Source organism: Arvicanthis niloticus, chromosome 17 (genome assembly GCF_011762505.2).
Source record: "Arvicanthis niloticus isolate mArvNil1 chromosome 17, mArvNil1.pat.X, whole genome shotgun sequence".
Classification (NCBI taxonomy): domain Eukaryota; kingdom Metazoa; phylum Chordata; class Mammalia; order Rodentia; family Muridae; genus Arvicanthis; species Arvicanthis niloticus.
The window spans coordinates 45,433,151-45,447,967 of NC_047674.1; the positions used below are offsets into that span (position 1 = coordinate 45,433,151).

Consider the following 14,817-nt stretch of genomic DNA (forward strand, 5'->3'; position numbering starts at 1 on the left):
GTTACAAAGAAAAAGCATGTAGTGGGGGTGGGGAAAAAGGTCTGCTATTTCATAAAAGCCAGAAAAAATTGTAAGTAAAGGATCAGTATTTACCACGGTTATAAGGTTTATTTGAGAACTTACAGTCAAGGGCTGGCAATGAGTCCTTTCCTAGATGATATAATATCGTGGAATTGATATCTACAGCACCAAAGGAAATGAACAAACAAACAAAAACATCATCATCAACCACCACAACAAAACTAAACCCCAAACAGGACCATGAAGTATAGCAAGTAGGCCAATGTGTTTGAAACATGTATTAGTCAACTTCTGTTAGTGTGATGAAATACTTGAGGCAGGATACTTTGTAATGAAAATAGATTTATTTCAGCTGACTTGGCCATATAGCATGGCAAAAGCTTTTGCAAGTATTCCTCCTCTGATTGTACATTATTCTACTGTAGGAATATGTGTGTACCTCTCTGAATGCATGCTCTATCTCCCTCCTCCTATAAAGGAACCTGGATTCAATCAAGGCTCTCCAGTCTCTGACTTAATCTTAGTACTTCCAAAAGTCCCCACCTCCAAACACAATGGTTGGCTTAAATCTCTATCTTCTTAATTCCATTAACCAAGGATATTGGGAATGAGCTCATTCTTGAGTTGACATGTCTTTTTCAAGCCATAACAGAAGAAAGGAAGATTAAATTTTGTAAGATGACTTTGGAGAGGCATTGAAGGTAGTCAGCAAGCTATGAGGGGGTCTTTCTTATCCTGATATGAAGACTATGAAATATATTCTGAGTGAGGCAGGGCACTATCACAGAGATTGGAAGAAAGGACATCTAGTGGTTGGGGAAGACTTGCCAAAATAGGACCATGACGCCCACGAAATCACTGCCGCTGTGGATGCTTACATAAGATCTGTACAAGATCAAGACAGTAAGCATGGCTGTGGAAGCTACCTATAAGTGCTCATCCAAAACGGAGGAACTACGGACAGTTGAGGGCTGCTGGAATAGGGAGAGAGAGCTTTTATAAGAGGGATAACCTCAGTAGATCAACCACATTCCAGTGATTGCCCCCACAGTCAGGAATATATATATATATATATATATATATATATATTCAGTACAAGTTTAACTCAGTTATGAAAAAGTAAAGACATAAATTTGGAAGAGAAGGTAGGTATGTGTGTAGTGGATCTTGAGAGGAACTATAAGGAGAAACAGGGGTAAATGGAGTCAAAATAGTTTACATGCATGTATGAAACTTCTCAAAGAATTAATAAAAATATTTTATAAAGCAGAAAAAAGTTATAAGCAAGAATAAGAAAAACAGCAATATAGAGTTATAGCTCTGACCACTTTACTGTAGGGAAGAGCACTGCGTAGTCTAGTATTTTTGCAATAGGCTTACATAAAAGGAAGAGACTTTACAGCTTGTTCTGGTTAGCTGTTTATCTGAGATACTATACTTATCATGAAATTATTAATGATCCTGACATAATTGATACCTTATATCAAAAATATACCAATTAGGTATCAAGAAGAAAACAGATTCCTTCAAAAAGTTCTAATTACTTATTCTCACAATAATTTTACTTTAGACTTATTTTCATCTGTTACCAAGAGTGATATATCTGAACAGACTGATGTTAAACTAGTTACTTTTTCTCTGGAGAGAAAATTGTTTGGGAGATTTTGGATAGCTTCCTAATCAGTGGAAGTCAGAAACAAATCAGAATCAAGGCTTTTGGGGCAGAGGATGGTGTCTGAGGAGCTTGACGTATCTTCAGGATTTTTAAAATGCTACCACTGGAAGGAATGACATCTAAAGATTTTCCCTTCCTCCTCTTCCCCTTTACTCTGCATTCCTTTCAAAACTCCAGTCTGTGACAGGGTTTGAGATGACTAGAATTCTTAGTTAGTAGGCTGGTCATCTCCACCCAGTGAGGAAAAGCTCCTAAATTAAGGTTTGTTGACGAACGAACGCAAGGGTGGAGCTAGCATTCCACAAACCCTGTGATGCTAGTCCACTGCCTCCATGGATGGTAATACTTTGTTTTTAGCACATTTTCTTCTATTCTTATCACTTGTGCATATGCTTCATCGTAGGCTTGGTTTCATGACCAAGTTTAACCTATTGCAACTGGTAAACTTGGTGACTTCCTCATCGTTTACTTAGCTAACTCTAAGTTGCTAGACATTTGGATTACTGCATAAAATGTCTCAATGTCTCATCATCAAAGCTACAAACTTCCTTTTTTTTTTTTTTTTTTCTCTTTTTTTTTTTTTGGCTTTTCGAGACAGGGTTTCTCTGTATAGCCCTGACTGTCCTGGAACTCACTCTGTAGACCAGGCTGGCCTCGAACTCAGAAATCCACCTGCCTCTGCCTCCCAAGTGCTGGGATTAAAGGCGTGCGCCACCACCGACCAGCTAGCTACAAACTTCCTTAAAGACATGTATGTTCCCATCCCCTGATGTCTGAGCTAGTTTCTAGTGCTTCTAGAACAGAGTTCAATATATATTAACTCCAACTTCCAGAGAAGCATATAAACAAAGGCGATTTCATCACATTGGATCTGCCAAAACAGAATGACCCTCATTCTCCTGGAGACTGACAGCTTGCTTTTTTTTTTTTTCAGGTGGCAAGCTGATTTTCATGGAGCCAGGACCCATTGAGCTCAGAGCCCACTCCATCCTTATTTCTGATGGTGGAGAACTCCGTATTGGATCTGCTGACAAGCCTTTCCAAGGCAAAGCTCGGATCAAACTCTATGGAAGTGCCCATTCCACTCCCTTCTTTCCCTATGGAGTCAAGTTCCTGGCTGTGAGGAATGGAACTCTTTCCCTGCATGGTAAGTAGACAACACACACACACACACACACACACACACACACACACACACACACACACTCTGAAATGGGTCTGTTTCTAGCAAATGTGGACCACAACCATTGGTAAATTGTTTAAAATGTTTCTGAGGCAGTGGATCAATCATTCTACAACATATTTTATAAAATATAACACATCCAATTATTATTACCTTTTGTTTTTTTAAAAAACATGATTTATTTATTTCTATTTTATGCACATGTGTTTTGCCTGCATGTATGTCTTTGTGTTGGATTTCCTGCAATTGGAATTACAGACAGTTGTGAACTGCAATGTGGATGCTTGGAATTGAACACAGGTCCTCTAGAGGAGCAGCCAGTATTCTTTTTTTGGGGGGGGGGGCTTTCTTTTTTTAAAATTTTTAAATTTTTTAAATTTTTTATTTTTTTATTGGATATTTTATTTACATTTCAGATGCCATCCCCTTTCCCCATTTCCCCTCCCTAGAAAACCCCTATCCCATACCCCTTTCTCCCTTTTGCTTTTATAGAATTTTTTTTTAATGTCAACCAAAGGCTTTATAAGTTTGGTAATGCTCAATATCAATCAGAAGTGTAACCTAATACCCAATCTAGATATATCAACTATCTTTGACTGGCAGAGACATGTGAGCATCTGCCTTCATGTCTGACCCCCCTCCCTCTTTCTCTCTCATCACCTAGCTCCTCCTCTCCTTCTCCTCCTCCTCTCCTTACTCCTCCTCTCTGTACTCATCCCACTTTAGCTCCTCCTACATATCACCCTTCTGGTTAAAATCAAACTTTTCTCTCAAAATACAGTTAGAGCATAACTATACTAATTTATGTCAGTAAGGTGCAAGATAGACCTAATACCCAGTCCATCATTTTGTTGACTAAGCAGAACCTCTGTCATCTCTCCTAAATAAAAGACTTAGTTCTGAACCTGGCTTTTTTTTTTTTTTTTTTTTTTTTCTTCTACTTGGCTTTAGAATGAATGTCAGCTGAAAACCATCCTCTCAAATCTTTTCTCTGAAAGTAAATAGCAAGGATTGCAGCCAGTATTCTTAACTGATAAGCCATCTCCGAAGCCCATATCTAATTGTTATCATCGGTGGCAGGCTGTGCTATGGCTCCCGTAAGGGGACTGGATATCCTCATTCACCATCTGATTGCTGTCAGTGCTTCCTTGAGTGTGAACCATATTCCTTGTCCTACCATGGGTGAGCTTAGCCACAGACAATCTCTGGTTTGTTGAATGTGAGAAAAAAAAATAATGTACTTCACGGGAAAGTAGTAGAGGTTTTAAAAGTTATTGTGATTCTTTATTCATGTGCCACTTGACTTCCACTTAAGAATACCCTGTCCCATGGAAGGGCAATTCTTTCAGATTGGGAGCCTGTATGCTGACAACATGGGCTTGAGCTGATGTCTACAGCTGCATATGCCAGTGAAGACTAGAACCTTAACTGAAGCAAGCCACTGAGATGGGCAGTTGTTATAATTACTCCACTCAGTGAAAACTGACTGATAATTATTTAGAAGATTTCCCAGAAATTAATATTCTAGCATCACAAACCAAGTAAAGACAACTCCATTTTGGTATTTTCTTCTTTCATTCTTTCGTCTTCTTCTTCTTCTTTTTTTTTTTTTTTAAGCTCTTCCTTTCCCTCATCAGAACCCGTGCAGAGTTCAATTACAGTTGCACTTTAGATCTCCTTACAGATGGGCCTGGTGTTTATGGCATCCTAGGAGAAAACAAAGATTAGGCAACAAAATGTTTCTGCTTGAAGCTTTCTTGCTTTTTAATCACCTAATTCTAATTTGCGAATTGGTTGGGTCTTTTTCCCTTAAAATATAAGCAATTACTAAGTGTGTAGAATATTGTTATAAACTGGAAAATGTAAGAATTAATTGAGTGTTTCAGCAGATGATTATATACATTGGTTGTCTGATTTTAGTCAAATACAGAACAAACGTGTGATTTCCAGGGCTGGGGAGGCTCAGTGGTCTGGTACTTGTATAACATGGGTAAGACCTACAATTCCAGCACCCCCAAAGAAAACCAAAGGAATGAAACCACCCTAGATTGTGGACCCGGGGTAGTGGGCTGATCTTGAGAGGCCCAATGCCATCAACGTCAGTATTTTTATATTGACATGACAAAGTGGAACCTGCTTGTCATGGAAAAATTGTTCTGGATAGGAGTTGGTGGCTGTACTGAAGAGTCTGGTAGTTTCTGTCTGGGTTTTGTTACAAACTGTGTAATAATCACTGTCTACAAAAAATGCTTCCTAGATTCTTTTTTATCTTACTCTAAGAGAGAGCCAAAGCTTCTCTTCAGTATTACTGACCTGGGTCAGCTAGGATTCTAGAAGGTGAGCATCAGAATTTATAATGTTAAATACCAGTAATTTATCTGGATGGGAACTCAGAATTCCAGTCCCACTGATTTTTATTCCTTTTCTCCCATCTTTATGCATCTGTCACCTAGGATCCATGACTGTCCTCTGCCTTTTCCCACATTAGCTGGGGTCTCCAAGTGTTGAGTCGGCTGGCTTCTTAGGTCAGCTACCGAGCTCATGGCTTTACTCTTCTAAAAAACTGGAATTAAATGAGGCCAAGAAAAACTTGTTCCATTTATTTTCCCTCTTTGGTGTGAACATCCATGTTCAGGCATGAATGAATGTGAAAATATTTATAAATATACCCTATGTGCCTGTGTTTTAAATGTTCCATGGATGGACTCCTAAACTTTTATAAGTAAGCAAAGATCAAGTTAAAGAAAATCCACAATGACACTGCCTATCTCAATATCATACAATTAAAGCCAAGTAAATACCACTGTTAATAATACATTTTTCAGATTTGGAAATGAATGGAAAGACTCCTAGTGTGTCTATGTGTCTTTTTCTCTGCTGCTTTTTCATTTCATTTTCTCGCCTTTTCTTCTTTTTGTATTTCCTTGCCTTTATTTCCTTTTTTACTCTTCTCTCATCTCTCTTGTATTTTCAGACCTGCCGTTAACATTTCACACAACCCCAAAGCCCTTCCTACAAAATATGACCAGGTCCTCACCCAAACTGCAGAGTCCGAACATGGGGCATAGGAAAAAAACCCACCCTATGCCCTCATGGATATGAAAATTCTATACCATGTTCATCTGGAATAAATAATCCTTGGGAACAAAGCTGGTACAACTGGGTGAAAAGGAGTCTTTCCTCACCCATTCAGCAGATCGTCACAGTTACGAGTGTCGCTTGTCAGTCCTCTCTCTCTACTTCTCTCTCTCGCCACCTGAGGTCTGGAATAGCTTCTCCTTTAGGCACGGTGGTGTATCCTGGTAAAATTCATTACACAATTTCACTGGCCTTTTCCCCCCTCAGGGCAAAGATGGGTCTGGTGACATTAGATTGGGCATTAGAAAAAACTAATTTTCTTTTGCCATCAAATATTCCAAAGAGTGAGCATCTTGATTCACTGCCTTTTATCCAGAGTGTCCCTAATGAGGTGCTATCCACTTAATATTCCAGGAGAGATGCAGTGAGGAGATCCACAGGCTTTGCTGAATCTCAAAGGATTAATCCAGGAAGTACTTATAAATCTACACTTCTTAATGTCATCCCCAAAGCCTCAATGGTCATGGGGTTAAGGGGAAATATGCATCTAAGAGGGAACTTTCTGTGAATTGATTTTGAATCAGTGACTGAACTGGGAGATTCACAGGTACACTGAATATTGTTGAATCAGAAATTGGCTTCCTTTTGTTGGTTTTTCAATTAGGATTTTGGACAAGTTAATTTCTATAAAACCAGTAAACCGTAATCACTATCCTACACTTTATTTACAAGGTGGTTTAGAGCAGTGGACATACAACCTACACAGTTCATTTTTATTGCTTTGCTTGTGTTCTGTTTATCTTCTTTTCCCACAACCGTAGTGGGTGGAGTGCCAGGTGGCTTTTATTTTCTTTCAGAAGTTAGGATATTTTGAGGGAACTATGATTTCTAATTGAAAATGTGGCCCATGGCCCACTCTGCCTACCACTCCTTCATCATATTACTGAATATATCTTCATCAGTCAGAGGGGATCTAGCTCTTGAGCTCATGAGGCAACCGTGTTCTGAGGCACCTTCTGTCCTGTTCCCACCACCTGGTGGACACCTTTAGATTTCAATCTCTTAAGGTACAGCTGCTTCCTGGCACAAGGCAACCACCACTCTCCTGGGTGTGGTCACCATGTCATCTTCCCAGAAAACAAAACAACTGCATGGGTCCTGAGTAGCCAGGAGGCAGACACTGTCCAGCAACCAGGGTCCTTTGCAGACTTGATTCCTAGCGTCTAAGACTGAGGGGATTGATGGATTCTAATTTTAACTCCAGCATGGATCACATAGAATCATAGAAGTGGGTCAGCATGTCAGTCATATCCCTCTCCCCAGTTCTTCCTTTCCAGCTCATTCTTCATCACTGCCCTTTGCAACCCTTCTGCTCTAGCTGATTTTATTGTAGATTAAAACTGCTAGGCAAACGGGCTTTGCTGCTCAACTGTCACCGGAGAGCTGGCATTGGTAGCACCCTTATTAGCTTTGCCTTAATGCAGGAAAATGACACACTCAGATACCCATACGCACATGAGTCTTTTTTTTTTTTATTGTATTTGGGAATGGATCAAGACAAGTTATGTTTTCCATCGCAGAAGGAGTGCTAATGGTTTAGTAACTGTCATGTGTCCACAGCAACAAGTTAATATGACCCAGGGATCCAGAGCTGGAAGTCTGTGGTTTGAGCCTTTGGAGTCAGTAAAGAAAATTCACACTGGCTTTCTGCCCTGGCCACACTCTTGCCTTTGCATCTGCCAATCTAGTTTCGCCACCCAAGCTGAATGCCAATCACTTGTCACTTTCCAAAGAGGTCGTGTCAGCCCGGGCAACTTGAATTTTTGACAATGTAATTATGGCTCTTGCCTCCACAGTGGGGGGCTGAACAGGCCGGAGAGGGTTTTTATTGATTGTTCAGCAGGGAAATTTATCAATGTCTCTCATTTCATTTCGACTTCCTCCCTGAGAAATTTGGCTGACAGTGTCTCAGAAGAAAACTAGTTTTACGGCCTTCACTGGACTTCCTCCTTTGTCCTTCTCAAGGAATTACAAGGTAGAGGCATTAAATATAAATGGAAATTTATGAGAAAAACTGCTCTATGGGGCATGGTTGAAGAAAGTACGAGTGTAAGTGTTCTGAGCCTAAGTGCGGTAGAAAAAAAAAAATAAAAAGAATGGGAATATTTACATATGCAAGTGGCTTGTATTTCTTGTAGTTTCTAGAAATCCATTTTTTCAGTTGCATGGTTTTGACAAACCCCATACTAAGTTCTGTGGTTGTGGTTGCTGAGAAGTGGTGGTATCTTTAAGCACAGTGCAGGGCTCGTGGAGCTGTGTATACCAGCATGTTCCTGGTCACTGATTTTCATACTGTGCTACACAAACCCCACATCTCCTAAGAGAGCCCCCAGGGTCTCCATAAACAGGAGAACATTTGAGGTCAAGTAACAAAAAGCTTAAGCTGCCCAGTGAATAAATTCAGGGCCTTTATCTCTCCTCCCTGTTTAAAGGAATGTTTCATTTAAAAGAGAAAATGAGTTTCACTGTAAAAACTGTGATTAAAAGCTCTATTAAGGGGCCCGTGAAATGCTTCCACTCAAGCTTGCCAACCTGAGTTCTGACTCTGGAATGCATTGTAGGGTGCAAGGAGAAAATCTATTCCACGAAGTTGTCCTCTGATACCCCAACATGCTGCGAGGATAGCCTCTGTATTACACACACACACACACACACACACACACACACACACACACCACACACACACACACACTAAATGTCACTTTAAGCAGCTCTATTAGGCATTCTTTTAATTGTAGAGTTTTGACCTTTTGAGGAGCCTGGGGCTTTACTCAGCATGACTTCTTATTTCTTCAAGGCTGCTTATGCTCTGACATACTTTCTGTGAAATCTGTTCTCTGGTATCGTATGGGCTTTTATAGAGCCAGTTTCAGTTCTGGCTGAAACTGTAGTGCTCGTTAAAAAAACTACAGCAGCAGCAGCAGCAGCAGCAGCAGCAACAACAACCACAGCAACAATAAAGTATTTTAACATCACTGTCTTCTGTGCTATCTGCTCCATCATTTCTCTGTCCTGTCTCTTCTCCATCCAGTGCTAGCCTGCTCCTTCCCTCTGCTTCTGTTCCACTTCTAGTTTTTCTTCTATTTTTCATTCCCTTGATTTGGAATATCAGCTACTGCAATGGCATGGTACTTTTCTGTACGTGACTTTGTTAATCTCAAAGTGTTTGGTACCTGGTTGCTGGGCACTCTCCAGGACAGTCCCCCAAGTTAAATACCTCACTTAGGTGTGTCATCACTGGTTCCTACCTTAGTGTTGCTCTTAGATTCCAGAGTAAAACTTGGTTCAAGCTAAGCTACCACCTCCAGATCCAGATTCAGTTGATCTAAAACTGGCTCTCAGACTTTCTAATGTTGTGACTCTTTAGTACAGTTCCTCGTGTTATGGTGACCGAAACACATACATTTCCTTTTGTTGTTACTTCATACTGCAATTTTGCTACTGATATGAATCATAATGTAAATATCTGCTGTGTAGGATACCTGATATGTGACCCCTGTAAAAGGGTTGTTTGATGAACAGGCTCATCAAACCCACAGGTTGAGAACTACTGATCTAGAAGTTTACAAATCCTTCCCATACTGAAAGTTTCCACCTACCACCTCTTTCTCAGTCTTTCAGGCAGCTTATGAGGTACATTTCCGAAGACCACTTTATTTATATGGAAATAAGGACCTCACACCTTCTATACAGGGAGGAGAGCTGAAGTTCAGGGCCAGCTCACCAGGGCTGATGATGCATCTTCATGCCTGAGGATTCTCTTCGAATCTGCTTTGTTTCTCAGTCTTATCTGGCATGCAGGCTGCTCCAGGGATCACTAAGAGTTAGATTAGTATTCTTTTAATAGGTCCCAAGGAGATGTCTACACTCTAACATTTTATGGTCTCGGTATAACACATGACACTTGTTATCTTTTTTGTTCTATATTTAGGTCCTTAATAGTAGTTGCTATCGATGTAGAAATTCTGCTCAACTGCTTGTTTGAGAAAGCTCTGTAAGATTGTCCGTGGTTTGAAAGGGAGAACCAATGTCTTTCCTTCAGTTTTTGTGTTGTTTTAGTTAGGGCTAGGAAGCAAGTTTACATAGAGGAAAGAATAGAGGATGGGGGAAACTTAAAACATAACCGTTGCTAGTTGTCATCATTTTTCTTCTGGTACTATGGATTGAATCCAAGGCCTATGTATGCTAGGCAAGAACACTGTTGACTGCCACTGAATTGCATGCATCCTTGGTCCTTTAAATTTTGTGACCGAGATTCACTAGGTTGCTAAGATTGGTCTTAAATGTAGTATCTGACCTAGACTGGCCTCAAGCTTGTGACATTTCTGCCTCAGGCTTCCAAGTAGCTGGATACTACTGAATGCTACAAGGCTTAGGTGCATCCTAACTGACAAACTTGAATGGAGCATTGGAGTTAGCATCATCTGGAACTCTGTGACAGACCATGGACCAGGGTTACACAGTTAACAGCAGTGAATGTGCTTTGAGTCCCTACCTCAGCCTGGGAAACTGGGTAGATGACTTGTCTCCTTTCAGTCGTGGTCGTATGATTTTGAAAACACAGTCAAAAACTGAGATGGAACTTTCTCTCTGCTCTGTCTAACAGTGCTTTTAAAAGCCCCCACCCATACAACTATTTTGTGTACAGTGGCAAAACACACTTTCTGTAGTTTCTTGACTAGACAAGAGTGGCCTTGGCCCAGTGCATATGAAAGGCATCCCTAATTTGATAGGAGAGCTCACAGCAAAGGAACTTGTTTAAGTAAATGTGGTTTTTTAAGGCCTTTTGATTTTAAGCATTTGTGTGTAAATGTATATTGCTAATTGGAAACGAGAGTGAGCTTTTCAATAACCCAAGTACAGCAGGAACCCCACTTAGAAACACATTGTAAGGCATGTCAGGTTTCTATATATACTCGAAAGTGTTGGCATTAGTCAGGTCTTTTCCAGTAGGAAGTGACAGAAAACCCAATTCAAACAAAAAATAAGGGCATTCACTGCCTCATCTAACTGGGAAGACTTGAAACACAGCTGTGTCCAGGTGTTCTAAATGCTGCCATTGAAACTGTTTCTCTACAGTTCTGGCTTGGGCTTTCCCCTAAGCTGGCTTCATTTTCAGTTATACCCTACCCCCACAGAGGTAGAAATGAGGACCAGATAGAAGACAGAAGAAAAAGATAGCTGTATTGGAGAGAATTCATGGGAATGGTTTCTCTGACAAAGCATCTACTAACATAAAATGTTTATTGCATATCAACATACTAATTGGCTGAATTCACTCTTGCTATACAAACATTGTTTACTAACTACTCTGCTTTATCATAATTTATTTACTTCCTAATGGCTCTTTGTCCCTTGAGCAAATTCTCACTCCTCCCAATGCTATCATTGCACATTTCTGTGTTAACCTTGCCTAACAAATATATCACACAGGGCTTATTTTTCATAGTTGTCTTACGTATTCCATTGCCTCTATAAGTAATATATGTCTATCTTGGGGACAGGTGTCTTTCATTGTTTTTGCTATTGTTTCTGTTTATGATGAATCCTATTGCCAAGAATACGACCAACACTCATAATGGACTTTGATATTTGTTTCATGAGTAGTTTAATGGGAAGCTTGAGTAAAGGATTAGAAGTGACGTTGGCTGCACTTGTATCATGCACTGCTTGGATTATCGTTTGTGACAAAGTAAGGGTTACTCTTATTTTTCCAGTTGATCCTTGTTGCAGGAATGTGATGGAGAATTTACCAGAATGACATGGCCCGAGACTGAAGAAGGATTTTCTCAATATAAGAGGTGTCTTTTCCACGATTGAAGACAGTGCTCAGCTGTAAAAAAAAAAAAAAATACCTTGACCACTTTTTAAATATTGAAATTCTTTTCTATTTTTTTAAATATTTTTTTTTTTTTACTGATTTTGAATTGCCAAAAAGATCTAGATAGATTGTCTATACTAATATATTGAAAGCATGTTTAATTTAGCTAGGAAAAAAAAAATCATCATATCCACTAGGAAAAACTAAAATCCTCAACACAAAAGGGAATTTAGAATTAAAATATACACTGTCACGTTTAAAATATTTGATTTTGTTTTTCAAGTGACAATAAAAGGAAGAGATTGGAGTTGCAAGATGGTACAACCACTCTGGAAATCAGTCTGGCAGTTCCTCAGAAAATTGGACCTGAGGACCCAGCTATACCACTCCTGGGCATACACCCAGAAAATGCTCCAACATATGACAAGGAAACATGCTCCACTATGTTTATAGCAACCTTATTTATAATAGCCAGAAGCTGGAAAGAACCCAGATGTCCTTCAACAGAGGAATGGATACAGAAAATGTGGTACATTTACACAATGGAGTATTACTCAGCTATAAAAACAATGACTTCATGAAATTCTTAGGCAAATGGATGGAACTAGAAAATATCCTGAGTGAGGTAACTCAACCACAAAAGAACACACACACAATATGCACTCATTGATAAGTGGATATTAGATCAAAAGCTCACAATACCCAAGATGAACTCACAAACCACATGAAGCTCATAAAGAAGGAAGACCACGTGTGGGTGCTTCAGTCCTTCTTAGAAGGATTAACAAAATACTCAGGGGAGCAAATATGGAGACAAAGTGTGGAACAGAAACTGAAGGAGGGGCTGTCTGGAGGACATTCCACCTGGGTATCCATCCCATGTACAGTCACCAAAGGCAGACACTGATGTGGTTGCCAGGAAGTGCCTGCTGACAGGAGCCTGATATAGCTGTCTTCTCAGAGGCTCTGCCAGAGTCTGACAAGTACAGAGGTAGATACTCACAGCCAACCATTGAGCTGATCATGGGGTTCCCATTGGAGGAGTGAGAGAGAAGACTGAAGGAGCTGAAAGGGTTTGCAGCCCCATGGGGAGAGCAACAATACCAACCATCCAGAGCTCCCAGGGTCTAAACCACCAGCCTGGGAGCACATAGGGAGAGACCCATGTCTCTAGCTGTATACATAGGGGAGGATGGCCTTGTTGGGCATAAGGGGAAGTCCTTTGTACCATGAAACCTGGAATCCCCAGTGTGGGGGAATTTGAGGGTGGGGAGGTGTAGGGTGGGTGTTGGTGGGTGGTGGGGGCACATCCTCATAGAGGCCGGAGGAGGGAGGTGGGGTAGGGGGTTTCTGGGTGTAGGGGGCAAATGGGGAAAGGGGATAACATCTGAAATGTAAATAAAATATCTACTAAAAATTAAAAATAAAAAAATAAAAAAAGGAAGAGGTTGATTTTTAAATAATTTTAGGGAGAAGTTCCAGGGCACAGGAGTCCTGACCTGACTTGCTACTCTTCTGTGTAAATATTTACATAAGAGGTAAATGGTAACAAAGTACCAATCAGCCTTGAGCCCTAAGATTTGATTGTAATTATATATATTTTAAATTAAGATGTAATTAGATAATTTTGTCCTTTCCTTTCTTCTATTGGTATATAGGAGGCTATATACCCCTTCCTTACTCTTTCTAAAATTTTTGGCCTCATTTTTTTTTAAAATTGTTGTAAGTATAGAGATCTAAATACAGAAGTATTTATAGAACCAGCTCGGTTCCTATGTTTTCAGGGCTGACCACTTGGTATTACCCAGATGCTGTGCCCTTCCCTGGAAAAGACTATTTCTCCAGCTCTCAGCATTTCAGTTATCTGCAGTTCTTTGTCTAGATTTGGGGACCCATGAGATTTTCCCCTTCCAGGTTAACAGGTTTGTTTTTGTTGTCTCATACTTAGGTCTTGTTTAGGTAGCTATATTGGTGAGAATTCATGGGAATTTCTTCTCTAACAAAGCATTTCATAACATAAAAAGTTTATTGCACATCAGCACACTAAGTTAGATGAACTTATTCTTGCTATGCAAACATTGTTTAGTAACTACTCTGGTTTATCATAATTCATTCTTGAGTTTTAAATATGACTTGGATATTATGGTAAAAAAAGATTTGCCAATTAAACTATATCAAAACAATTATTAAAAATAATATGAAGTGCAAAATAATTTTAAAAAAAGATTTGGTTCTAATCCAAGAAGAGAATTGTCACGAAGCAATGAGGTGCCATGATCTTATTTCCTTGTGTCTAAGCTGTGGAGGGGACACAAGGAGGTTCTTTTTTTTCCTTACCTTGAAGGTTGTATGCTGAGCTGGAAACTTTATAGCTTACAGGCCAGTCCAGCCAAGAAGGGGATAGAGGAAGCTTAACCCTGAGCTCAAGGTAGTGCTGGTCTGGGTGTCTTTCTGTTTTAGAAAAAAGATTCTAGGAACCTACTTGTGGAACCCCTCCATATCCTTGTAAGAGCAAAAGTGTAGAAAAGAATACTTTATTTAGTTTCACGAATCTTCCTTTACTTTGGACTGTGCCAAGAATTTCAAAGTCTATGGCACTACTACACTCTTATATAATTGAGGGATGGGGAAGGGGAGAATTTCCATAAGTATCACTCAGCTAATGACAAAGAGATCCTTATTTTTACTACAAGCAGAGCTATTGTTATGTTAAAAATATCAGTAACATAGGATGATATTCAGTCTCCAGAGAAGGCAGATTAGGAAGGCAGTTCTGAAGTTATTTCTCTATTTCTATCTGTCTGTCTGTATCTGTCTCTATCTCTGTCTCTGTCTCTGTCTGTCTCTATCTCTCTTTCTATCTCCATCTCATCTCTCTCTAGATCTGTGAGCTACTTCATTCTGACAATTTATTGATGTACTAAAGCAGTAAAACCAGCACTTGTGCTTTCCCTGTATTTTTAAATTTCCTCTTCTTCT

At 39.8% G+C, this 14,817-nt stretch overlaps 1 protein-coding gene across 7 annotated transcripts in view; it reads left to right on the forward strand.

Annotated features, from left to right (window-relative positions):
* The window catches only part of Pkhd1 (PKHD1 ciliary IPT domain containing fibrocystin/polyductin), a 440,341-nt gene that overhangs the window by 157,830 nt on the left and 267,694 nt on the right, over positions 1 to 14,817 (forward strand). For all 7 annotated transcript variants that reach the window (XR_013104680.1, XM_076915223.1, XM_076915219.1 and 4 more), the window contains one exon: positions 2,631 to 2,843. Coding sequence is in view for 6 of the 7 variants with exons in the window: in XM_076915223.1 (XP_076771338.1) it covers positions 2,631 to 2,843 (213 nt within the window). In the remaining variant the exon portion in view is untranslated. The remainder of the gene's footprint in view (positions 1 to 2,630; positions 2,844 to 14,817) is intronic.